At 37.8% G+C, this 26,192-nt stretch overlaps 1 protein-coding gene across 1 annotated transcript in view; it reads left to right on the forward strand.

Moving 5' to 3' along the window:
• VIRMA (vir like m6A methyltransferase associated) overlaps positions 1–26,192 on the forward strand; it is a 74,623-nt gene that overhangs the window by 45,569 nt on the left and 2,862 nt on the right. Inside the window, exons 11-22 of the mRNA XM_039464637.2 lie at positions 633–715; positions 4,427–4,520; positions 4,795–5,339; positions 5,865–6,100; positions 6,577–6,829; positions 9,121–9,338; positions 17,365–17,497; positions 21,164–21,316; positions 21,736–21,896; positions 22,706–22,802; positions 24,824–24,990; positions 25,425–25,756. Of these exons, the coding sequence (XP_039320571.2) occupies positions 633–715; positions 4,427–4,520; positions 4,795–5,339; positions 5,865–6,100; positions 6,577–6,829; positions 9,121–9,338; positions 17,365–17,497; positions 21,164–21,316; positions 21,736–21,896; positions 22,706–22,802; positions 24,824–24,990; positions 25,425–25,756 (2,472 nt within the window). The remainder of the gene's footprint in view (positions 1–632; positions 716–4,426; positions 4,521–4,794; positions 5,340–5,864; positions 6,101–6,576; positions 6,830–9,120; positions 9,339–17,364; positions 17,498–21,163; positions 21,317–21,735; positions 21,897–22,705; positions 22,803–24,823; positions 24,991–25,424; positions 25,757–26,192) is intronic.

Consider the following 26,192-nt stretch of genomic DNA (forward strand, 5'->3'; position numbering starts at 1 on the left):
GATGTTATATTAATTTATAAGCAGTCTTTTATAATTTTTAATGTTGTAAATTGTTGCAAAAATGTGTTAGTTATATATAGACTATTTAAGCATTTAAGGATCGAAATGTTCAGAAACCAGATAACTAAGAGTAGGCACTTCTTATTTCTGAGCCAGTATAGTAGGGTGTATTTACATTTTATTTTAAAACTAAATTGTTTAAGCTGGGTGTGGTGGCTCATGCTTGTAATTCCAACACTTAAGAGGCTGGGGTAGTTGGATCACTTGAACCCCAGAGTTTGAGACCAGTCTGGGCAACATGGTGAAACTCCATCTCTACAAAAAAATACAGAAATTAGCCGGGTGTGGTGGTGCACGCCTGTAGTCCTGGCTACTTCAGAGGCTGAGGGAGGAGGATTGATTGGGCCCAGGAGACTGAGGCTGCAGTGAGCCATGATCACGCTGCTGCACTTCAGACTGAGCAACAGAATGAAAAACTTGTTTAAAGAATTAGATACAAGTTCATTCCAGTATGAAGTGTAGATGATTGAAATCAACATGAATCTAATAATGCTTTTGTTTGGAAAAAATACTTTCTTTGTTATAAAGCCTTCTGTTTTTAAATATTATAAATTACTATTTTTCTTTTTAAGAACTTGGCAAGTGGCTTGAACCTCTGAAAAACCTTAGATTTGAAATTAACTGCATCCCAAACTTAATTGAATATGTTAAGCAGGTAAGTGTAAAACTTAAAAGTGCTTTGACTTTTTGAAACCGTGTGTTAGTATATGGTGATACTGCATTGAATCACTTGTGTAGATAATGTAGACATTGTTAAGTATCCTTGATTGATTTATTAGACTTTGGGTACAGATTAGTATATGCATGTAGATGGATATGTGATTATATGCATATGTGAACACACACATGCACATATCCCTGTGTACTGTACTACTTTTACTACTGGATTCTGTCCTGTTTTTCCCTCTGAAATGGAAATAGTATCACCTACCATCTTGATGACATTAATAAGTATTTTAAATGCTGTATTTAATAAAATTGTTTCAGCTTAACTTTAATATTTGAAAAAGAATTTCATTCAAAATATTTAGGTGAAAATTGATAGGGCCAATTTCAGATCATTTTGCAGTAGGGGCTGGTTCTCTTTGTTAATTTCGGATGGTTAAATCTGCGGTTGAAATAATTCATAACAGTTAAAATTCATAAGACCCATAATGCAGTTTTAAAATTTTATATTCAGTTCAAGTAATTGATAATGGAAAAAATTACAGCATTGTTTGTTAGTCTTGGAAGTTGTTTTTTCTTCTCTGTTCCTTAATTGAGCCATTGTGTAGCATAGGAAGAACTAAAAGTACTCATATATATATATAAAGTTTCAAGTTAGAAGGGCAGAACGGATCTTGAATTCTCTCTCTAATTTAGCAGGTGAAATCTCTGTGTGTGTGTGTGTGAGAGAGAGAGAGTATGTAAGCCATCTTGGTTTTGGAATCGCAGTGTATGTTATTAAAATAATTTATGTATATTGTTTAATCTGTTGCTGTTGTGACTCACAGCAAAGTGTTGTTTGGGTTTATCTGCTTCAGATTTTTCTTTACTGATTTCTCTGCCTTTGTCTTCTTTGACTCTAACTCTCTTAAGAGTACTTTTGGGGCCGGGCGCGGTGGCTCAAGCCTGTAATCCCAGCACTTTGGGAGGCAGAGGCTGGTGGATCACTAGGTCAAGAGATCGAGACCATCCTGGTCAACATGGTGAAACCCCGTCTCTACTAAAAATACAAAAAATTAGCTGGGCATGGTGTGGTGCGTGCCTGTAATCCCAGCTACTCAGGAGGCTGAGGCAGGAGAATTGCCTGAACCCAGGAGGTGGAGGTTGCGGTGAGCCGAGATCGTGCCATTGCACTCCAGCCTGGGTAACAAGAGCGAAACTCCGTATCAAAAAAAAAAAAAAAAAAGAGTACTTTTACTTCCTATGGTGCCATCATATTCTTCTGAGTTCTTACTATGAGCCTCAAATGACATCTAGAGCTTTTCATTACATTTTCTTTTATTTAGGAGAAGTACAATTAATATCCTGTAAATTTAGATGGTCATGTATTCTGGTGTACTTGTGCATGGTTAAGTGAGTATTAACATGTTCAATAAATAGCAACGGTTTGAGTAAAACTATTTAATCAGTAAGAAATTTAATTCTAGAAATTTGAATTACATGCTGTATTTAAAAGAGTTGATTTTTGGCCGGGCATGGTGGTGGGAGCCTGTAATCCCAGCACTTTGGGAGGCCGAAGAGGGCGGATCCCGAGGCTAGGAATTCAAGATCAGCCTGACCAACATGGTGAAACCTCATCTGTACTAAAAATACAAAAATTAGCCAGTCATGGTGGCAGGAGCCTGTAGTCCCAGCTACTTAGGAGACTGAGGCAGGAGAATCACTTGAACCTGGGAGGCGGAGTTTGAAATGAACTGAGATCGTGCCACTATACTCCAGCCTGGTCAACAGAGCAAGACTCCCATCTCAAAAAAAAAAAAACAAAAAACAGTTGATTTTTACGTAAATCTTCATCCCATTAATTATGATTATTATAAGTGGCTCTCATCCCAACATGGACTATAAAAAGTTGATCCAAGACTGAAACTTTACTCTCTGTCTCCCTGCTGCCTTATGTAATTTCTGGAATTACAAGGAAAAATATTAGAATAAGAGAGAAGCTAAAGTGGGGAATATATGTGAGAAAGGGACTTTTTTTTATCTTTTAAGTTTACATACTGTGGCTTAGAAACTGAGATAATAACTTTTTGTTTTGTCTAGAGTCTACCATGAGCTAAGAGGTAGTGACTTTTTTAAATGTTATTTCTCCCAAGTTTTTTCTTTTTTTTTTTTTTTTTATTTGGGATGGAGTCTTGGTCTGTCGCCCAGGCTGGAGTGCAGTGGTTTGATGCTGGCTCACTGCAACCTCTGCTTCCCAGGTTCAAGCAATTCTCCTGCCTTAGCCTCCTGAGTAGCTGAGATTACAGGTGTGTGCTACCACATCTGGCTAATTTTTGTATTTTTAGTAGAGACGGGGTTTCACTGTGTTGGTCAGGCTGGTCTTGAACTCCCAATCTCAGGTGATCCACCCGCCTCAGCCTCCCAAAGTGCTGGGATTACAGCCGTGAGCCATCATGCCTGGCCCCAAGTTTTTAAACCATTGATAATGCTGTTCTGTGAGAGCTAAGAAAACTGAAACAAAACTATTCATTACCTAGAAACATAGCATAGGCAAGTGCTAAGGGCATAGGAAATTTTATTTGTTTTTCCCCTAATCTATGCCCCACCTGGCTACAATAAACTAGACTCCCTTGATATCTGTATTTAAAAAAATTTATGTCATGTAGGCCAAAAACATTCCCTGTTGCTTCCTCAGTTTTGAAGGAAGTTTAGCACTCACAGGGCTTTATTTTTTTCCGAACAGGGTTTCACTGTGTTGCCCAGGCTGGAGTGCAATGGCATGATGATGGTTTACTCTAGTCTTTTATTTTATTTTGTTTTATTTTTTGAGACGGAGTTTCGCTCTCGTTACCCAGGCTGGAGTGCAATGGCGCGATTTCGGCTCACCGCAACCTCCGCGTCCTGGGTTCAGGCAATTCTCCTGCCTCAGCCTCCTGAGTAGCTGGGATTACAGGCACACGCCACCATGCCCAGCTAATTTTTTGTATTTTTTTAGTAGAGACGAGGTTTCACCATATGGACCAGGATGGTCTCGATCTCTTGACCTCGTGATCCACCCACCTCGGCCTCCCAAAGTGCTGGGATTACAGGCTTGAGCCACCGCGCCCGGCTGGTTTACTCTAGTCTTAACCTCCCAAGCTAAAGTGATCCTTCCACCCCAGCCTCTTGAGTGGCTGGCTGGAACTATAGGCATGCACCATGATGCCTGGCTGTGTTTTTAATATTTTGTAGAGGTAGGATCTCATTATGTTGCACAGGCTGGTCTCATACTCCTGGGCTCAAGTGATCCTCCCACCTCCCGGAGTGTTGACATTATAGGTCTGAGCCACTGCACCCCAGCCCCGACAGGATTTTTAAAATGTAGTCATTGCTTCATTTTTGGCAGAGAAGGTGTATGAAAAGAGTATATAGAAAGTAGCCATTTTAAACTCTTAAATTTCTTTATCTTTGTTCTAGTTGGTTCTTTCAATGAGTGTGTACATTTCGATTCTTTTTATTTACATAATATTGCATATAGTACAACATATGCCAGAGATAAATAATTTTGATAAATTCATTTAGCTCTAGGGCCTTATTCATGTTTTAAATTTACTTAATAAATATAAAATATTGTATGTTCTTAACTTGGAGCTCATATTTTAACTAATTCCTTGTCTGGAATTTTCTGTTGATCTGGTGGGTACTAAGAAATGAAACATTCTGTTTATTTTTATTTTCAAAGAATATTGATAACTTGATGACGCCAGAAGGAGTTGGGCTTACCACTGCCTTACGTGTTCTCTGTAATGTTGCATGCCCACCACCTCCTGTTGAAGGTAATGTGACTACTATATTTTAAAAACTACTATTCTTAAGGCTAGAATAAATATCATTTATTAAATATTTAGTTTAATAATCATTAAATGTAATTTATAATATTTAAGTGATAATTAAATATAAACATTTGTCATAAATATTTATAAAAGTCATTCATTATAAATATAAAAATCTTCATAAATAAATATTTAAATATTCAGTTTAATAATTAATAATTCTTAATCTTAACATATAAATAATTAGTTTTGTTTCTTTTCCTTATCCTATATAAAGGTCAACAGAAAGATCTGAAATGGAATCTTGCCGTTATTCAGCTTTTTTCTGCTGAAGGAATGGACACATTTATTCGAGTTCTGCAAAAATTGAACAGTATTCTGACTCAGCCTTGGAGGCTCCATGTCAACATGGGGACTACCCTTCACAGAGTTACTACTATTTCAATGGCTCGCTGCACCCTCACGCTTCTTAAAACTATGTTAACGGAACTCCTGAGAGGTGGATCCTTTGAGTTTAAGGACATGCGTGTTCCTTCAGCGCTTGTTACTTTACATATGCTCCTGTGCTCTATCCCCCTCTCAGGTCGTTTGGATAGTGATGAACAGAAAATTCAGAATGATATCATTGATATTTTACTGACTTTTACACAAGGAGTTAATGAAAAACTCACAATCTCAGAAGAGACTCTGGCCAATAATACTTGGTCTTTAATGTTAAAAGAAGTTCTTTCTTCAATCTTGAAGGTTCCTGAAGGATTTTTTTCTGGACTCATACTCCTTTCAGAGCTGCTGCCTCTTCCATTGCCCATGCAAACAACTCAGGTATCACTTCAATATAACATGCATCTTATAAATGACTGCGTAACACTTTTTTAAAAGCCAGTGATTTTGTTAAAAAACAAAAACCCTCATCTCCCTTCCTCCCAAAAAGACATAAAATAACTGGATGAGGGGGAGATAAAACTGAAGCAAGTTGGTCGTTGAGGAAATATGGGGGTAACATTTTAAATGAATTTTTGTTAAAGTGAGTTTTATTATGCTGTTATGTATGTTTGTACTTACATATTTCTGTTATTTTAAATCCTTTCCCCCCTTTTTGTGTTAGAATTTGCCAATAACTGGGTTCCTTCATCAATGGACTCTACTCAACTAACTGCTCACCTGAGAACAATAAGATTTTTTAGACTCATTGAATTCAAGCAAATGTTTAACTGTATAATAGAAAAATGAATGTTTTAAGCATGCAGTAAAGATGTTCTTTTCGTAACAGTTCTTCCTGAACAGTTTGTGTGACTATAAATAAATATTAAAAAATCTACGTACACACACATTATACTTTTTTAACAGGTTATTGAGCCACATGATATATCAGTGGCACTCAACACCCGAAAATTGTGGAGCATGCACCTTCATGTTCAAGCAAAGTTGCTCCAAGAAATAGTTCGCTCTTTCTCTGGCACAACCTGCCAGCCCATTCAACATATGTTACGGCGTATTTGTGTTCAATTGTGTGACCTTGCCTCACCAACTGCACTTCTGATTATGAGAACTGTGTTGGATTTGATTGTAGAAGACTTGCAAAGGTATTTTCATTTTGCATTAAAAATTTTTTCCTCAAGTTATTTTTGACACAGATATATTTTTTTCCCTTATAATTCGGAAACTAGGGTTTGCCCAGATAACATATATATATATGTAAATATACACATATACATACATATACACACATATTTATATATGAATACTTGTAGACTTTTTAAATTAGAAACCTTTATTTCATCATTTCATGTGCAAGCTATCTTGACGATCTTGTTTTTTGGGTTTTTAAATGGTGAATTCTAAAGAAGTACTCTGATTTAAGAAAATATATTATTGGAAATCTGAATTTATAAAAGTTTTGCAGTAATTGTAAAATTCCAGAGAAGTTGTCATTATATCCAAGGAATTAAATGTTTTATGCAAAATTTGTGTAAGTTGATGTGTTTTGAGAAATAAATCTTAGTTAAAAATGCCTTAAGATCAAAAACATTGTTTACTAAATGTATTGATTTTATTTCAGCACTTCAGAAGATAAAGAAAAACAGTATACTAGCCAAACCACCAGGTTGCTTGCTCTTCTTGATGCTCTGGCTTCACACAAAGCTTGTAAATTAGCTATTTTGCATCTAATTAATGGAACTATTAAAGGTGATGAAAGATACGCAGAGATATTCCAGGATCTTTTAGCTTTGGTGCGGTCTCCTGGAGACAGTGTTATTCGCCAACAGTGTGTTGAATATATCACATCCATTTTGCAGTCTCTCTGTGATCAGGTATTTATACTTATTTTATAGTATCTCTGTGTGTGTGTGTGTGTGTGTGTGTGTGTGTCTGTGTGTGTGTGTGTGTGTGTGTGTATTTAAGCATCTTAATGTAAGTCTTGGCTGTCATCTGTGTTTTATTATTCCTGCTATTGTTCATGGGTGTCTCTGAAGAACTTTATTTTTTTCCTTTATAAAATCGTAACCTTGGGTAATTGCTTTATGTTCCACTGTTTCTGTATTTTTTAGGGTCTAATTCATTTTCCTTCCAATTACATTATATACCAAGTCATTCTTTTCCTTTTTTTTTTGAGATGGAGTCTTGTTCTGTCGCCCAGGCTGGAGTGCAATGGCGGGATCTCAGCCCACTGCAACCGCCATCCCCTGGGTTTAAGTGATTCTCCTGCCTCAGCTTCCCAAGTAGCTGAGATTACAGGCATACAACACCATTCCTGGTGAATTTTTGTATTTTTTAGTAGAGATGGTGTTTCACCATGTTGGTCAGGCTGGTCTCGAACTCCTGACCTCAGGTGATCCACCTGTCTTGGCCTCCCGGAGTGCTGAGATTACAGGTGTGAGCCACTGCGCCTGGTTACACCAAGTCATTCTTAAATTTCGTAGCTTTGTGATTGGTTGAATTAATATGTTCGCTGTTAGGGCGACTTTTGAAGTTTACTACACTTTTAGTGTGTTTCAGACTACTTTGCTTGTAGATGTTGGCTAACAGTAGTAGTATTTTTTCCTGTTGTCTATATTATTGACTTCCAGTTTATGGTTTCATGGGTTAATGAGAATCGTTTTAACTTTTAAAGCCCATTATGATTGAGGTCTTTGGAGATTTCTATGCCTAATTGCGTTTTAGCTTGTCAGCATGCTCTTGCTGAATGGTCATCAAATGTGATTTTTTTCAGACAGAATAGAGTCCCATGTTGGAAGACTAACTTTTTCTATCTTAACAAATACTCAGTTTGGTTACATTTAAGACTCAGGTCAAGAAAGAACATTTTTCTTGTATGACTTATTTTCACAAAAAAGGGGACTTGGTAGAAAGGATATTTTAAATCCTTGTGTACCTCAAAGTGTCCATTTGATTGGTATTTTTGATTATGTTTTATCACCTTTAATTACTATAAAACAAGGCTGAAATCAGGACAACATAGCAAAGTGAGGCCATCAATGAGATTTGTTTGACCAAGGCAGCTAGGATGTCACAGTGCTATTCAATGTAGTCATGCAACCCACATTGAATAGCACTGTGACATCCTAGCTGCCTTGGGTCACACAAATCTCATTGATGGTCTCACTTTGCTATGTTGTCCTGATTTGAGCCTTGTTTTATAGTAATTAAAGGTGATAAAACATAATAAAAAATGCTCTTATAAAATTCAGTTTACTTCTCTAAAGAATAGTGGGAGTTTTTAGAATTATCATTAGCTAAACTTAACATTGAATTTAGAAGTATGTATGTAAAGTAGAGGGAAATATTTGATTGGAAGACTGTGGTTAAATGTCTATTTCCTCTATCCATCCCACTTTCTGATATTTTAAATTGCAGGGGGCTTTTCTTGTTTTTTCTTTTTCTTTTTGAGATGGAGTCTGCCCTGTTGCCCAGGCTGGAGTGCAGTGACACAATCTCGGTGCAGCACCACCCCCACCTCCTGGGTTCAAGTGATTCTTCTGCCTCAGCCTCCCAGTAGCTGGGATTACAGGCATATGCCACCCATGTCTGACCAATTTTTGTAGTTTTGGTAGAGAGGGGGTTTTTACTATGTTGGCCAGGCTCATCTTGAACTCTTGGCCTCAAATGACCCACTGGCCTTGGCCTCTGAAAGTGCTGGGATTACAGGTGTGAGCCACTGTGCTGATCCTTAAATGCAGCATTAATGTATATTAAACTTTATTTCTCTTGAAAGTTTCTTTATTAACCAAAAAAGATGCAGAGGAATCAATAGTACAGTAAGTTAAATATTTTAGTACACAATACTTTTTAAATTTAACTTTTTGAAAACAGAAAATATACTTACTGCAATACAGAAAGAAAAAATTGTTAAAGATGTTTTAAAGTAAAAGTAAAGTAAAATATTTAAATACTCCTTTAGGTATGTGTCCTTGTATTAACTTTTTTAAAGGGGAAAAATGATTTCTTTATTCTTAATGTGTTTAAGTATATGTTTGGGATAGGACAGTAGCAACAATATTTTAATGAGATAGTTACTGAATATTAACTGTTACCTATTTCTCAAAAGTGCTAAGTGATGGTGATAATCATTTAAAAAATTGACTTTTTCCCCTGCTCCCTACAGGACATTGCACTTATTTTACCAAGCTCTTCTGAAGGTTCCATTTCTGAACTGGAGCAACTCTCCAATTCTCTACCAAATAAAGAATTGATGGCCTCAATCTGTGACTGTCTGTTGGCTACGCTAGCTAACTCTGAGAGCAGTTACAACTGTTTACTGACATGTGTCAGAACAATGATGTTTCTTGCAGAGCATGATTATGGATTATTTCATTTAAAAAGGTAATGATTTGTAGTATAGTCTCAGATTTAATTTTTTCATTCTGTCACTGTCCCTTACCCCACATTAATTCATACCTATTGTAGAAAGTTGAAGAAATGAGGGCTGGGCGCCGTGGCTCACGTCTGTAATCCCAGCACTTTGGGAGGCTGAGGTGGGCGGATCACCTGCAGTCAGGAGTTCAAGACCAGCCTGGCCAACATGGCGAAACCCCATCTCTAAAAAAAAAAAAAAATAAGAAGAAAACAAAAATTTGGAAGAAATGATTTCTTTCATGGGAAAATTTTGTGTATATGGAAAAGATTTATTAGCAATAAAATGTCATGCTAATAATAGAATATTTGGGATTAAAGATATAAAATGATACACACAAATTACTGTGGGTATGGTACATTATCTAGAAGGAAATCTCACTGTTCCAGGGATGGTAATTCATGCCTTGAGGTCTTTGTTTTGTTGTATCCTCAGAGGTGATGGATGTGAGAGGGATTTTATAGACTTTAAAAGTAAAATGCAGATTCTGTGTATAGTTCCTCAGTATCTATGGGGAACCGAATACCAAAATCTATAGATGCTCATGTCCCTTACATAAAATGGTATAGTATTTGCATATAACCTATGCACATTCTCTTGTATACTTAAAAGTATTCTAGATTACTTATAATACCTATAAAGTGTGAATGTTATATAAATAATCGTTTTACTATATCTTTTTTTTTTTTTTTTTTTTTGAGACGGAGTTTCGCTCTTGTTACCCAGGCTGGAGTGCAATGGCGCGATCTCGGCTCACCGCAACCTCCGCCTCCTGGGTTCAGGCAATTCTCCTGCCTCAGCCTCCTGAGTAGCTGGGATTACAGGCACACGCCACCATGCCCAGCTAATTTTTTTGTATTTTTAGTAGAGACGGGGTTTCACCATGTTGACCAGGATGGTCTCGATCTCTTGACCTCGTGATCCACCCGCCTCAGCCTCCCAAAGTGCTGGGATTACAGGCTTGAGCCACCGCGCCCGGCTTTTACTATATCTTAAAATGTATTATTTTTAATTTGTATTTATAATATTTTCATTCCATGGTTGGTGGAATCCATGGATGCAGAATCCATGGGTATGGAGAGCTGACCGTATTTTGTTTACTAGAGGAATGGCTGAGATTAAGTTAATCTGAAACTATATAAATAGCTGAGCATGGTGGCTCACATCTGTAATTTCAGCACTTCAGGAGACTGAGCTGGGGGGATCGCTTGGGCCCAGTAGTTCGAGACTAGCCTGGGCAACACAGGGAGACCCTGTCTCTACAAAAAAAGATTAGTTAGTTGAGCATTGTAGCACACACCTGTAGTCCAAGCTACTTGGGAAGCTGAGGTAAGAGGATCGCTTAAGCCTGGGAGATCAAGGCTGCAGTGATAATGCCACTGCATTTCAGTTGGGGAAACAGAGCGAGACCTTGTCTTCAAAAAAAAAAGGGAGGGAGGAAGGGAGGGAAGGAAAGGAAAGCAAGACAGAAATGATATAAACCTCAGGCTGTTCAGTGTCTCAAGTATAACTTCTACTCTAGTCTTTCTGTCTCTGCCCTGATCTTTTTCTTTGCTAGGAGAAGGAAGAGGGAAGGTACCTGGCTAGTACTTAAATTTATTAAACTACATGGGATTATGAGATAGTAAGGAGGAGGAAACATACATTTCTTTCTTTCTCATTAATTCTTGCAGCATTGGTTGCAAACTTACATTGCAGGTACTGTGTTTGGTGCTGGCTCTTCCTTTCTCCATCTCCTTGTCCTGACATATCTGCGTCTTCTGTATTCAGTCTCAGCTGATGGCATCTGCTTCACATCATTCCTCATCCCCTGTCCCCATCAGTCTCTCACCAAAGTCTTTTAACATTTTTCCTATTGCCTGGATATTTATTCCATTGTCCTTTGAGACTCATACACTATACTTCCAAAAAAGCCAAAAAGCTTTCCTAGTTGGGTTAGGTGCTCCCACAAATATTCTTTGTATACCTCTGCTATCGTATTATCTATGATTTTGTTGGGTTTCCTAGACTTAATGTTTCCGGTCCTCTTCTGTTATCTGTAACCTTGTCCTAAGTCCTCTTAACCTATTCCCCTTTTCCCTTTTAGCCCTCATCTCTTTGCTAAGCTCCAAGTAACCCATTAATTACCTTGACATTTCGACTTGGCTGTCTGATGGCATCTCATTTAAGTCCTGTGGATTATTTCTCCAAAATACATCCTGAATTGGATCCCTCTTCTCTACCTCCATAGCTACTACCTATATCCAGGCCACTATTTTATTTCTTGCATGGCCCATTGCAGTAACCTCCTAATTGGTCTACTTGCTTCCACCATTGGCTCTCTAAAATTCATTCTCCCAGCAGCCAGAGTATCTTTTAAAACTTAAAACAGGATTTCTGCTGAAATTCTTCTAATGTTTTCCTGTTGAACATCAATTAAAATCTAGACTCTATTATGATCTGTAAGGCTTTATACAGTCTGGCCCTTGCTCGTCTCTTTGAGTTATCTTACAGCCTTTTATCCTCACTTTTTGTTCTCTTGTCAGGCTCATTCCTATCTCCAGGCCTGTTTTTTCCCAAAAAGGTTTTCCCCTAGATTCTTTGATGACTTATTTTATCATTTCTTTCTGGTATCTGTATAAATACATTTCCTATCTAAATAGCCTGCCCTTTGTGTCCCCGATCATATTTTTTACTGTATTTTATGGATTTATACATCACATTTTATGGATTCATTGCTTATTTGGTTGTCTCCCTCACTAGAGTATAAGCTCCATTGACCACACTCTCAGCACCGAGAAACCTGGTACATAGTAGGCACTATGAAGGAATGGAAATGAACACTAAATTTGTCTAGTCATGTATTGAATGCCTTCTCTGGACCAGGCACTGATTTTAGGTGCTGGGGATTCAGTTTAAAAAAAAAAAAAAAAAATCCATGCCTTCTTGGTGCTTCCACTCTACTAGGGGTGGACAGACAATAAATAAGTAAAATACATAGTATGTTACAGAAAAAAACGTAGAATAGGGAAGAAGGATCGTAAGGGCCAGAGATTGGGATGGCAGTTGCCATTTGAAATATGGAAACTCAATCAAGGAAGTCCTTGCTCTTGCTGAAAAAGGTGACCCTTGAACAAAGATGAAGACCTGAAGGAGGTGAGGAACAAAACATGCTAATATCCTGGGGAGAACAATTGCAAAAAGCATGCCTATGTCTGAGAAACAGCTCTGAGGCCACAGTGACAGCCTTCAGAGTGAGCAAGGAGAAAAATGATGGGATGTCTGGTTATGGAAGTAATGGGGTTACAGGTTGGGGGAAAGATTATCAAGGGTCTTTAGGATTATGATAAGGGCCATTTTCAGGTTTTGAGCAGAGGTACATACAGCATGATCTGTTTTGTTTTGTTTTTTTTTAAATTTTAAAATTTTATTTTTTTTTTGAGACAGTCTCGCTCTATTGCCCAAGCTGGAGTACAGTGTTGCAATCTCAGCTCACTGCAACCTCCACCACCTAGGTTAATGTGATTCTCCTGCCTCAGCCTCCCTGGTAGCTGGGATTACAAGCGTATGCTACTATACCTGGTTAATTTTTTGTATTTTGAATAGAAAGGTGATTTCACCATGTTGGCCAGGCTGGTCTCGAACTCCTGACCTCAGGTGATCCTCCTGCCTCAGCCTCCCAAAGTGCTGGAATTAACTTGCGTGAGCCACCATGCCCTACCTGTTTTTTTTTTTTTTTTTTCTTAGCAGGTCACCGTATACTTTTTCTTATATAGTCCTATGGCAGGTTACACTGTTTAAAAAAGGTTTTTTGGAGATAATTTTAGACTTTAAAAAGAATTGCAGAAATAATAATGTAGTGTTCAGGTGTACCCTTCACCACCTTACCCTTGTATTAACCTCTTATGTAACCATATGATACTTATCAAAACTAAGAAATTAAGCTTGTCATAATACTATTAACTAAAATACAGAACTAATTGGAATCTCACCAGTTTTTCTATTATTATATTTGTTTCTGTTGCTGGATTCAATATAGGATCGTACATTGCATTGCATTCTTTGTTTCCCTTTATCTTTCAAGACATTTTTGGAGAGTATGGCTCACTTGTTTCGTAGACTGTCCCTCAATTTGAGTTTGTCTGATATTTACTCATAATTAGATTGAGATTATGTTTCGTTAACAGGGATATTACAGAGGCAGTATGCTTTTTTCAGTGCATTATATCAGGAAAAGCATGTTATTTATATGTATTACTGATGATACTAACCTTGATCACTTGGCTAAAGTGCTATTTGCTAGGATTTCACACTGAAAACTTACCAATTTTCCATTTTTAATTACTAAATATTTTGGAGAATATATTTTGAGATGTTATAATATCCACATACCCTGCATATGCCACATGCCAAAAACTTTCATCCACCATTTGTAGTATCTGTCAGTGTGGATCTTGGCAAGATAATGGCATTTATTACTGTGGTGGTAAAATGTTGATTTTCTATTTCTCTCATTCCTTTTTCACTTACTAATTTTCCTTCCATAAGGAAGAGTTGTTGCTTCTCCTTCATTGGTTTATACAGATATATCAATGTGAATTCATAGACATTAATTTTTTTCATTGTATATAAGCCAGTACTATCTTTATATTGTTTAGCTTATTCCAACTCTGGCCACCAGGGATTCTTCAGGTTGGCTTCTGTGCTCTTTTCATATACTCTTGACTTTTAAAAAAAAATTATTTTATTTTAATTTTTTTTTTTGAGACGGAGTTTTGCTCTTGTTACCCAGGCTGGAGTGCAATGGCGCCATCTCGGCTCACCGCAACCTCCGCCTCCTGGGTTCAGGCAATTCTCCCGCCTCAGCCTCCTGAGTAGCTGGGATTACAGGCATGCGCCACCATACCCAGCTAATTTTTTGTATTTTTAGTAGAGACGGAGTTTCACCATGTTGACCAGGATGGTCTTGATCTCTTGACCTCGTGATCCACCTGCCTCGGCCTTCCAAAGTGCTGGGATTACAGGCTTGAGCCACCGCGCCCGGCAATTATTTTATTTTTTAAAAATTTGCTTTAAGTTCCTGGATACATGTGCAGAACATGCAGATGTGTGTTACATAGCTCTGACTTTTTAAGTGTTATTTTTTTTAAAGTGCTTTCTATTTCTAGTACTACAAGGCGTTCCAGGATCAGCTTGTATTTTCCCTCTTTCAGCGAAATGGACTTTTCTCCAAGGAACCCCTGGTTCCTTTTATTGGAGAATATTTAGAAACTAGGTGTGTTTTCTGCTCTTAGAGTGTCACGGATTTTGGAGTCTCTCATTGGATAGACCTGGGAATACATTGTATGTATCCTGATTCATGCATACACATCTACATTTTCTTTTATATTTTATCTACATAAAACAGATACATATTTTAAAATTTATTTAAATATTAAAAGTTTTGTTAATTATGAAATTTATTTTAAAATAAGAAATTTGTTAATTTTATATGTGTTTTTGAAAAATGAATTCATTAATCTTTGGTGGGTTTTTTGGTCTGTTTGCTTGTTTGTTTTGAGATAGTGTCTAACTCTGTTGCCTAGGCTGGAGTGCAGTGGCATGATCTCGGCTCACTGCAACCTCCGCCTCCTGGGCTGAAGCAGTCCTCCTGATCCTCCCACCTCAGCCTTCTGAGTACTACAACAGGCATGAGCCACCATACCTGGTTAATTTTTGTATTTTTGGTAGAGCTGAGCTTTCACCTATTACCCAGGCTGGTCTTGAACTCCTGGGCTCAAGTGATTCACCTGTCTCAACCTTCCAAAGTGCTGGGATTACAGGTGTGAGCCCCCACACCTGGCCCATACTAATACTTTGACTTTACTTCAGTACCAGAAGTGAATTCTAGCCTTTTCCCTTACTTGATTATTTTATTCTCTAACAGTGAGAAATTCACCTCTCATTATCTATATTTACTTATTTGTTTAGCCCTAGTTTACAAATGAAGTTGTAGTCTCAAACTCATTACTAACCCATACTCCTGTGAGAAACAAATTGAGCAACTGGAGTACAGTGTTTGTATACAGTTCTTTTTGTCTTTAGCCTTAGTGTATCCAGTCAAAACACTGTTTTTCAAAGTTATTTAGGCCAGCTTCTTTCTTCCCTGTCTCCTTCAGTTTGGTTATATGGTTCATTTGTAATACAGTTAGATTCATTGGTCATAGTCTGCATTATTATTTTTTTCCTCATATCCTCATTGATTTAAAAAAAAATTTAATCAAATTTATGTTTTGGGGTGTACAGTTCTGTGTATTTTGACAGATGCTTAGAGTCGTGTGTTTATTACCACTGTTCAATTCAGAGCAGTTACATCATCTCAAGCTCCTGGCATGCTACCCTTTAGTAAATGACTCCTCTGTCCAACACTAGCAACCACTTATTTGGTTCTCCCCATATACTTGTGTCTTTTCTACAATGCCATGTAAATGAAATCATACAACATGTATTCTTTTGGGCCTGGTTTCTTTCATTTAGCAAAATGTTTTTAAGATTCATTAATTTTGTTGCATGAATTAATAGTTTGTTCTTATTGGTGACTGATTTTCTAGTAATCTGGGTTGTTTCCAGATATTGGTGTTTATGAATAAACCTTTGCATACAGGTTTTTGTGTTAATCTCAGTTTTCATTTCTGTGGGGTAGACACTTAGGAGTGGGGTTGCTGGGTTGTATGATAGGTATACGTTTAACCTTAAAAGAAGATATCAGATTGTTTTCCAAAGTACATATACCCTTTTTCATTCCCACTAGCAGTGTGTTAGAGCTCCAGTTGTTCCTCATCCTCATCAGAACTTGGTATTGGAAGTTTTAAAATTTTAGACATTCTACTAGAGCCCCAGTTTTTGGTAGACCATGGAAGTATGACTCACTTAAGGTTGTGTGTAGTGCTTAGTAATTGGTATAGTCCAACTTTGAACCCATGCTTTTTTTATTAACATTTTACTTTTTGAATTTAATCTGTTTCTCTTTGTTGTTGCCCAGGCTGGAGTGCAGTGGCACGATTTCTGCTCATTGCAACCTCCATTGGTCTCCTGGGTTCAAGCGATTCTTTTGTCTCAGCATCTCCAGTAGCTGGGATTACAGGCATGCACCACCATGCCTGGCTAATTTTTAAATTTTTAGTGGAGATGGGATTTTACCATGTTGGCCAGGCTGGTCTTGAATGCCTGACCTCATGAATCGTCCACCTCGGCCTCCCAAAGTGCTGGGATTACACATATGAGCCACTGCGCCTGGCCTGCCTAAAATATTTATTATATGATTCTTTATTATTATCTTGTAAGTTAGGCTTTTTGGGTATGCTTCTGAGACAGCTATAACCTTATGTTAGAGAAATCGTTAGGCTCTAAAAGGTTTATGAATAAGGAACTGGCAAGTTTCCTGTGTTAAATGTTTGTTTGTTTGTTTGTTTTAGATGAAGCTTTGCTCTATCCCACAGGCTAGAGTGCAGTGGTGTGATCTTGGCTTACTGCAACCTCTGCCTCCCAGTTCGTCAAGCGATTCTCCTGCCTCAGCCTTTGGAGTAGTTGAGATTGTAGATATGTGCCACCATGCCCAGCTAATTTTTTTTTTTTTTTTTTTTTTTTTTTTTTTTTTTTTAGTAGAGACTGGATTTTGCTATCTTGGCCAGGCTGCTCTCGAACTCCTGACCTCAAGTGATCCACCCCGCCTTGGCCTCCCAAAGCACGGGGATTACAGGCGTGAGCCACCACACCTGGCCTTTTGTGTTAAGTTTTATAAGTGTATTATTTGGGGGAAATTTTTTTTTAAGATCTTGAAGCTTAGCTTTTAAAGGAGTTGGTAACTATTGACACTTCTTTGTTATATTGGTATACAAAGACACACCAAAGTACTTCTTACATTTTTTAAAATGATGGAGTAAGTTTTATTCTGTCTGAACTGAGATAGTTCATTTCTCATACCAGTTTTATGCACTCATATTTTAAGATAATATCTTCTATTTTCTTTATTTACAGTTCTTTAAGGAAAAACAGTAGTGCTCTGCACAGCTTACTGAAACGAGTGGTCAGCACATTTAGTAAGGACACAGGAGAGCTTGCATCTTCCTTTTTAGAATTTATGAGACAAATTCTTAACTCTGACACAATTGTAAGTATGTGTGTGTTTGTGTATATATGTATGTATGTATGTATTTGGTGTTTCTTAAATTTGAAATCTTTGGCCAGTTACAGTGACTCACACCTGTAATCTCAGCACTTTGGTGGGCTGAGGTGGGAGGATCTCTTGGGGCTAGGAGTTTGAGATCAGTCTGGGCAAAATAGTGAGACCCTGTCTTGAAAAAAAGATAAATACTTTGCCATAAGTTAAATCACTTTATATATCAAATATCCAACATAAAAAAGATCACTTTATTTTATCTTATTTTTTTATTTTTATTTTTTAGATGGAATCTCACTCTCTCACCCAGACTGGAGTGTAGTAGTGCAGTCTTGGCTCACTGCAACCTCCATGTACTGGGTTCAAGTGATTCTCCTGCCTCAACCTCCTGAGTAGCTGGGATTACAGGTATCCGTCACCATGACTGGCTAATTTTTTGTATTTTTTTTAGTAGAGATGTAGAGACAGGGTTACACCATGCTGGCCAGGCTGGTCTTGAACTCCTGACCTTAGGTGATCTGCCCACCTTAGCCCCCCAAAGTGCTGGGATTATAGGCATGAGCTACTGCACCTGGCCAAGTGCCTTCATTTAAAAATAATTTTTAGATGAGTGTGCTGGCTCATGCCTCTAATCCCATCACATTGGGAGGGTGTGGTAGGAGGATCGTTGAGCCCAAGAGTTTGAGATCAACCTGTACAACACAGCAAAACCCTGTCTCTAGAAACAACAAAAATTAGCCCGATGTGTTGTGCCCACCAGTAGTCACATCTACTTGAGAGGCTGAGATTGGAGGATAGCTTGAGCCCAGGAATTCAGGGCTGCAGTGAAGTATGATTGTGTCACTGTACTCTAGTCTGGGTAATAGAGCAAGACCCTGGAAAAAAAAATTCATGACATTGAGTTACCTTGCTAGGGTAACTCAGAATAGTGAAGTTTTATTAGACCCTTAAGTATTTACTTATTTTTGTTACTTAATTTACTGATTGTTTTAGATGTTGTGATTTTGGGGTAGCTATAAAGTTTATTATGCTTTGGTAGTTTTGATCTATCATATATATGTGAATTAAAGATTATTTTCCACACTCTAAAATCTTAATCGTTAAAATTTAATTAAGATTTCTCGCTGGGTGCAATGACTCATTCCTGTAATCCCAGCACTTTGGGAGGCTGAGGTGGGTGGACTACTTGAGTTCAGGAGTTTAAGACCAGCCTGGCCAACATAGTGAAGCTTCATCTCTACTAAAAATATAAAAAATTAGCTGGGTGTGGTGGCAGGCGCCTGTAATCCCAGCCACTCTGGAGGCTGAGATAGGAGAATTGTTTGAACCGGAGAAACGGAGGTTGTGGTGAGCCAAGATTGTTACATTCCAGCCTGGGCAACAGAGATACACTCCATCTCAAAAAAAAAAAAAAAAAAAAGATTTCTCTCATTAGTATTTTCCAAAGTCATGGAGTATTATGAGCACAATTCCAGAAGCCATTAATATGCCTGCCCCTACTTGGTTTGGTGGCCTGCACCTCTAGTCCCAGCTACTCAGGAGGCTGAGGCGGGGAAATCGCTTGAACCTATGAGTTTAAGGTTGCAATGAGCTATGACTGTGCCAGTATATTTCAGCCTCGATGAAAGAGTGAGACTCTCTCTGTCTTTCTCTTTGAGACGAGGTCTCATTCTGTCCCTCAGGCTGGAGTGCAGTGGTGTGATCATGACTCACTGCAGCCATGACTTCCTCAGGCTCAGGTGATCCTTCCACCTCGGGCTCTTGAGTAGCTGGGACTCTAGATGTGCACCACCACACTCAGCTAATTTTTGTATTTTTAGTAGAGATGGGATTTTGCCATGTTGCCCAGGCTGGCAAAATTCCTGTAATCTTCCAAAAAAGATTACAGGAATGAGTCACCATGCCTGGCCAACTCTGTCCTTTAAAATAAGAAAAACGGGCTAGGTGTGGTGGCTCACTCCTGTAATCTCAGAACTTTTGGAGGCTGAGGCAGGTGGATTGCTTGAGCCCAGGAGTTCAAGACCAGCCTCGGCAACATAGCGAAATACCGTCTCTACTAAAATTAAAAGTTAGCTGGGTGTGGTGGTGCATATCTACAGTCCTGGCTACTCAGGAGGGACTGTAGATGTGCACTACCACACCCGGCTAATTTTTGTACTTTTTTTACAAAATTAAACTAAACTTGAGGTTGGGAGTTCAAAACCAGCTTGGCCAACATAGTGAAACTTCGTCTCTACTAAAAATACAAAAAATTGGTCAAGCATGGTGGTGGAAGTCTGTAATTCCAGCTATTTGGGAGGCTGGGACAGGAGAATTGCTTGAACCCAGGAGGCGGAGGTTGCAGTGAACTGAGATTGCGCCATTGCACTCCAGCCTGGGCAACACAGCAAGACTCTGTCTCAAAAAAAAAAAAGAAGTCTGGGGAGGTGGCTCACACCTGTAATCTCAGCATTTTGGGAGCTTGAGGTGGTGGGAGGATTGCTTGAGCCCAGGATTTGAGATCAGCCTAGGTAACATTGTGAAACCCCCAAATGTGTGAAAAATTTTAAAAGTAGCTGGGCATGGTGGCACATGCTTGTAGTCACTCCCAGGTACTTGAGAGGAAGAGATGAGAGGATCACTTGAACCTGGGGATGTCAAGGCTGCAGTGAGCTATGGTTGTGCCACTGCACTACAGCCTGGGAGACATAGCGAGACCGTCTCAACAACAACAGAAAAACAAGGCTAAAGATTTTATACAATATTTAGGTAGGTATATGGCTTTCTACCGTAAGTATATGGAACAATATGGATGGTTTTCTTGTCAGGAAGCAGGATATATTTTATTAGAAGGATTTTCTGTTATTGAAATGTTGTCACTCCAGAATTCACTTTATTATGTAGCATACTTTTTTAAAGCAGAAAATAGTAACTTTTTTTTTTTTTTTTTGAGACGGAGTTTCGCTCTTGTTACCCAGGCTGGAGTGCAATGGCGCGATCTCGGCTCACCGCAACCTCCATCTCCTGGGTTCAGGCAATTCTCCTGCCTCAGCCTCCTGAGTAGCTGGGATTACAGGCACGCGCCGCCATGCCCAGCTAATTTTTTTGTATTTTTAGTAGAGACGGGGTTTCACCATGTTGACCAGGATGGTCTCGATCTCTTGACCTTGTGATCCACCTGCCTCGGCCTCCCAAAGTGCTGGGATTACAGGCTTGAGCCACCGCGCCCGGCGAAAATAGTAACTTTTGTATTGACAGAATGTAGTCTTAAATATGATAGTTACTGTTTTCTGTAGTTGTTTGTGTTATCTGCAGAAAGATAATTTCAGGTTTCATCAGTTCTTTGTTATAGCAAGCATTTTATTAACTTGAGCATCAACCAGTATGTCACATGTTCTACAAGTGCCAGTGTATTTGCCATTGGGTATTTTGTTGAGAAATCTTGGTGCCAGTAAAATATATCTTTACCTGTTTAAATATTTTGTGAGTCTTACTTGAAGAAAACATTCTTGACCTTTGATATGACTAAATCCTTCTTAAATCTAGCCATTTGTACTGATGTAAAAATCAAAAAATGAAGGAAAGATTGCAGCATATGGCTTAGATATTATGAATGAGTGTGATGCATCTTTCTAAATTTCTCTGCTCTCAAATTTAACTTATGTGTAACATTTACAGGGATGTTGTGGAGATGATAATGGTCTCATGGAAGTAGAGGGAGCTCATCCATCACGGACAATGAGTATTAATGCTGCAGAGTTAAAACAGCTTCTACAAAGCAAAGAAGAAAGTCCAGAAAATTTGTTCCTTGAACTAGAGAAGCTTGTTTTGGTAAAAAAGAAAAACAAAAAACAGAGCATTCCTGAGGCTTATTTTCCTCTCAGTTTGACTAGTTTAAAAAACAGTGAGCCTTTATTTGGGTATTTTTGCCATTTCAAATAACTGTTTGAATTAATAATTTGAAGTGAAGTCCTCTATCCTGTTAGGAATTTTAAGGAGTAAATGTAGACAGTACTTTTTGAATTGTCTGTTCCTTGGATGCAGGGTACCCTCTGCTGCTATTGTTTAGAAATAAAATGACAAGTGTTTTGGTATTTGTTTTATTTTAATGTTTAATGTTAAGTTAATTTCTGGACAGTGTTCCAAATTTCTTAGTAATAAAATATACATCCTTTTCTACTAAAGAGTCAGTGGGTTTACAGATGTAAGTTTTACCTGCACCTTCTTATTCTGCTTTTATTTGTATCTAGGAACATTCAAAAGATGATGACAATCTGGATTCTTTGTTGGATAATGTAGTTGGACTTAAGCAGATGCTGGAGTCATCAGGTGACCCATTACCTCTCAGTGACCAGGATGTAGAACCAGTACTTTCAGCTCCAGAATCTCTTCAGAATCTGTTTAACAATAGGTAAAATACACAATGTTTTATGATTCAGTAGATACTGTTTTTATGATGGCTGTAGTCTGGGGGTGGGCAGCAAACTTTTTTTTTTCTATAAAGGCCAGATAGTAAGAATTCTAGGCTTTGCAGACCACATACAGCCTCTGTTGTGTATTCTTCTGTAGTTTGTTTGTTTGTTTTTTAATTTATACAAACCATGCTAACTTGCAGGCTGTACAGAAACAGCCTAGCAAATAAAATCAGGGCTTTGTTTTATTTTAGTGAAAGGTCAAAACTTGTAGCAGGATTAGTTTCAAGTTATTTGTTTTTAAGGATACTTAATTCTTCAGTTGCTTTTTGAAGTTTTTTTTGTTTCTGTTTTTGTTTTTTGTTTTTTTGGTGCTACTTTTAGTAATACTTCAGAAAGTAATTCAATTATACCTTCCATAGATTTTACTTGAAGATAAGCTAAAAGACTGAGCATGTTCAAGACTGTAATCCCAGCACTTGGGAAGGCTGAGGTAGGAAGATAGCTTGAGCTCAAGAGTTTGAGACTAGTCTGAGAAACAAAGGGAGACCCTATCTCTACAATTTTTTTTTTTTTTTTTTAAGTTATCTGGGTGTGGTGGTGCACACCTGTGGTTCCAGCTACTAGGGAGGCTAAGGTGGGAGGATGGCTTGAGCCCAGGAGATCCAAGCTGCAGTGGGCTGTGATTGTGCCACTGCACTCCAGCTGGGTAATAGAGCAAGACTCTGTCTCAAAAAAAAAGAAGAAAGAAAGAAAGAATATTTGATTTTGGAATTCTGCTTTTCACCATATACTTTTTTTGTTCCAGGACTGCTTATGTGCTTGCTGATGTCATGGATGATCAGTTGAAATCTATGTGGTTCACTCCATTTCAGGCTGAAGAGATTGATACAGATCTGGATTTGGTATAAATTATTTTATTACTAAATATTTAGAAAAATGTTGTTTTTTCTGTTTCTTTGTATATTGTTAGCATTATAATAGTTTCCATATTTTATGGCTGTTGGAGGACTGTTACGGACTTGGAGGCCAGTCCTATGTAATTTTTATGCCACTTGCCCACTTTATGGCATCCAGAAAATTTTCTTCTGCTTCTTTTTTGCTTCTTTCTAGTTAGCAATCTGTATTTTGAGATTGTTAATAGATAAGGTCTTACTATGTTACCCAGCTGGTCTCAAACTCCTAGTCTCAAATAATTCTCTCTCTTTGGCTTCCCGAAGTGATGGGATTACAGGCATGAGCCAGCACATTTGGCCAGAAAATGTGACTTTTTAAAGGGCAAAATCACATTTTTGCCTAAGTTCTGTGAAGCACTTTGTTTTCTTAGGGTATAGAATAGAGAAAACTATCCCACAAAACAACAGTTTATTCTTGCATTTGGGTTTAAGGAGAGGAGTGGTTGTGCTATGGTGTGGTTCTCAGTTTAGAAACTTATAAAGAATATATTTGTTATAATATAGTATGAATGGAAATTGACATTGTTAAACATAATGCTGAATAGATAAAAGTATAATTAGCTATTTAAAATTTAATGCAGTCTCTTTTACCCTTCTCAGAGATATAGTAGGGAGAATTATTATAGCCACATCTTATTATAATGTATATGTTTTTTTTTTAATCCAAGAAACATACTGGTATTCATCATGTGCAGTAAAGCTAAAATAATGATTTGCTTCACATTTGTACTTAGTGTATTGAGGGCTGCTTTTCCTTTTTTTAAAAAAACCACCTGCAATTCAATTAAAAGTACATTAAAAATTAGTTTCTTTTTAGTGCAAGCAGTTCAGTGATTCTTTAAAACTGTCTTCTCCAGTAGAATTCTATGCAGTAATGCAAATATTTTGTAGTCTGCCCTGTCCAATACAGTAGCCTTGTGTGCCTGTTGTACAACTGAAATGTGGATGATGAGGGAACTGAATTTTATGTTGATTTAATTTTGATTAAATTTAGATAGGCACATGTGGTTAGTGGCTACCATGTTGGGCAGCACAGGTATAAAATATTTCTGTTACGAGTTACTAATTTTATAACTTTAAGTTGAATCACAACCGTCTTGTGATGATAATTGTAACCCTCTGGATTAGAGAAATTTTAGGTATCTTTCATTCGATAAATTTGAATAAAACCTAAGTGAACTGAATTTTGATTTTCCTGAAATTAAACTTACATTGGAACTTTATTAAATGCATAGAGCTTTTGGGAATCTGTGGCACAGAATTTTTTTTGTAATAGAACTGTTGACTGTATAAGGCTAGCAGAGTATGTTATTTTCAAATTTTTTTTTTTTTTTTGGAAAAATTTAGGAGCTATTACAGTGTTAATTTATATAGACAAATACTGAATTTCCTGCTCAGGCATCAAAGGTCTCCTACATTAATAACCCTGCTTTGAAGAATGCCACACACAAAAAAAGTAGCATTACTAAGATATATGTGTGTGTGTTTAAACTACCAATACCATTTGATTTTTGAAAAGATGAGGGAAAGAGTTAGATCTTTAATTTATTTCTTAGGAGGGGCAAATATAATTTATAATTACAAGAATTTCTGTAGTCAAATGTTATGCTAATAATTATGTTTAAGATATATTTTGTTGCCGGGCGCGGTGGCTCAAGCTTGTAATCCCAGCACTTTGGGAGGCCGAGGCGGGTGGATCACGAGGTCAAGAGATCGAGACCATCCTGGTCAACATGGTGAAACCCCGTCTCTACTAAAAATACAAAAAATTAGCTGGGCATGGTGGTGCATGCCTGTAATCCCAGCTACTCAGGAGGCTGAGGCAGGAGAATTGCCTGAACCCAGGAGGCGGAGGTTGCGGTGAGCCGAGATGGCGCCATTGCACTCCAGCCTGGGTAACAAGAGCGAAACTCCGTCTCAAAAAAAAAAAAAAAAAAAAGATATATTTTGTTTTATTATTATCACTGCAGGTAAAGGTTGACTTAATTGAGCTCTCTGAAAAATGCTGTAGTGACTTTGATTTGCACTCAGAATTAGAGCGCTCATTTTTGTCAGAACCATCATCTCCAGGAAGAACCAAGACTACGAAAGGATTCAAACTTGGGAAGCACAAGCATGAGACCTTTATAACTTCAAGGTAAAATTTATTCCACTGAAGATCTCAATTGTGGTCATATAAGCTTATTTATTTTAGTGTATTTTAAGATAGACACATGCTATTATACTAGAAAGGAAGTTAACATAGCATTTGAATCGTTGTTTAAATTTTTTAATTTAAAGATAATACTTTGGCCAGGACCCAGTACATTTGTTATACTGTTTTTTATGAGATTTTGGAAAGTTTGAATAAGAAGTGAACTGGATTATTTTAAAACATTGTTACTCATATCAGTGAAATGTGAGTACCTTTCTTACCTAGTTTGTTGTTTTATCTCAGAAGTACGATAGATACTTGCAAAGGTAACAGAATTAGAGTACAAAAAATTTGAAAAATAATTTTGAGTATTATAAAGATTATTTTTGCTAGAAATCTGGAAAAAAAATGTTTTATGCATGTTTTTGTTTTAATAGTGGAAAATCTGAATACATTGAACCTGCCAAACGAGCTCATGTTGTGCCACCACCAAGAGGAAGGGGCAGGGGAGGATTTGGACAGGGTATACGACCTCATGATATTTTTCGTCAGCGAAAACAGAACACAAGTAGACCACCATCTATGCATGTGGATGACTTTGTTGCTGCTGAAAGTAAAGAAGTGGTTCCTCAAGATGGAATACCTCCACCAAAACGGCCACTCAAAGTGTCACAGAAGATTTCTTCCCGTGGTGGGTTTTCAGGCAATAGAGGAGGACGGGGTGCTTTCCACAGTCAGAATAGGTTTTTCACACCACCTGCTTCAAAAGGTAACTAATTAGTGTATATTTTCTAATGGGTTAGAATATTGGAATGTTAAAATAATGAATGAAAGTGATTTAGATGGAAGAGATTCAGATAAACTGTTTCCCTGTTGCTGTAGTTGAGCCACCTCTGGACTAATGGTACTGTTAGCAGAGTACTCTATTGGATAGAAGGAAGAAACTTTTTATCAATGGACCTTTGATACAATGTACTTTTTTTTTTTTTTTTTTTTTTGAGACGGCGTTTCGCTCTTGTTACCCAGGCTGGAGTGCAATGGCGCGATCTCGGCTCACCGCAACCTCCGCCTCCTGGGTTCAAGCAATTCTCCTGCCTCAGCCTCCCGAGTAGCTGGGATTACAGGCACGCGCCACCATGCCCAGCTAATTTTTTGTATTTTTAGTAGAGATGGGGTTTCACCATGTTGACCAGGATGGTCTCGAT

The sequence above is a fragment of the Saimiri boliviensis genome, chromosome 15 (genome assembly GCF_048565385.1).
Source record: "Saimiri boliviensis isolate mSaiBol1 chromosome 15, mSaiBol1.pri, whole genome shotgun sequence".
Taxonomy (NCBI): Eukaryota; Metazoa; Chordata; class Mammalia; order Primates; family Cebidae; genus Saimiri; species Saimiri boliviensis.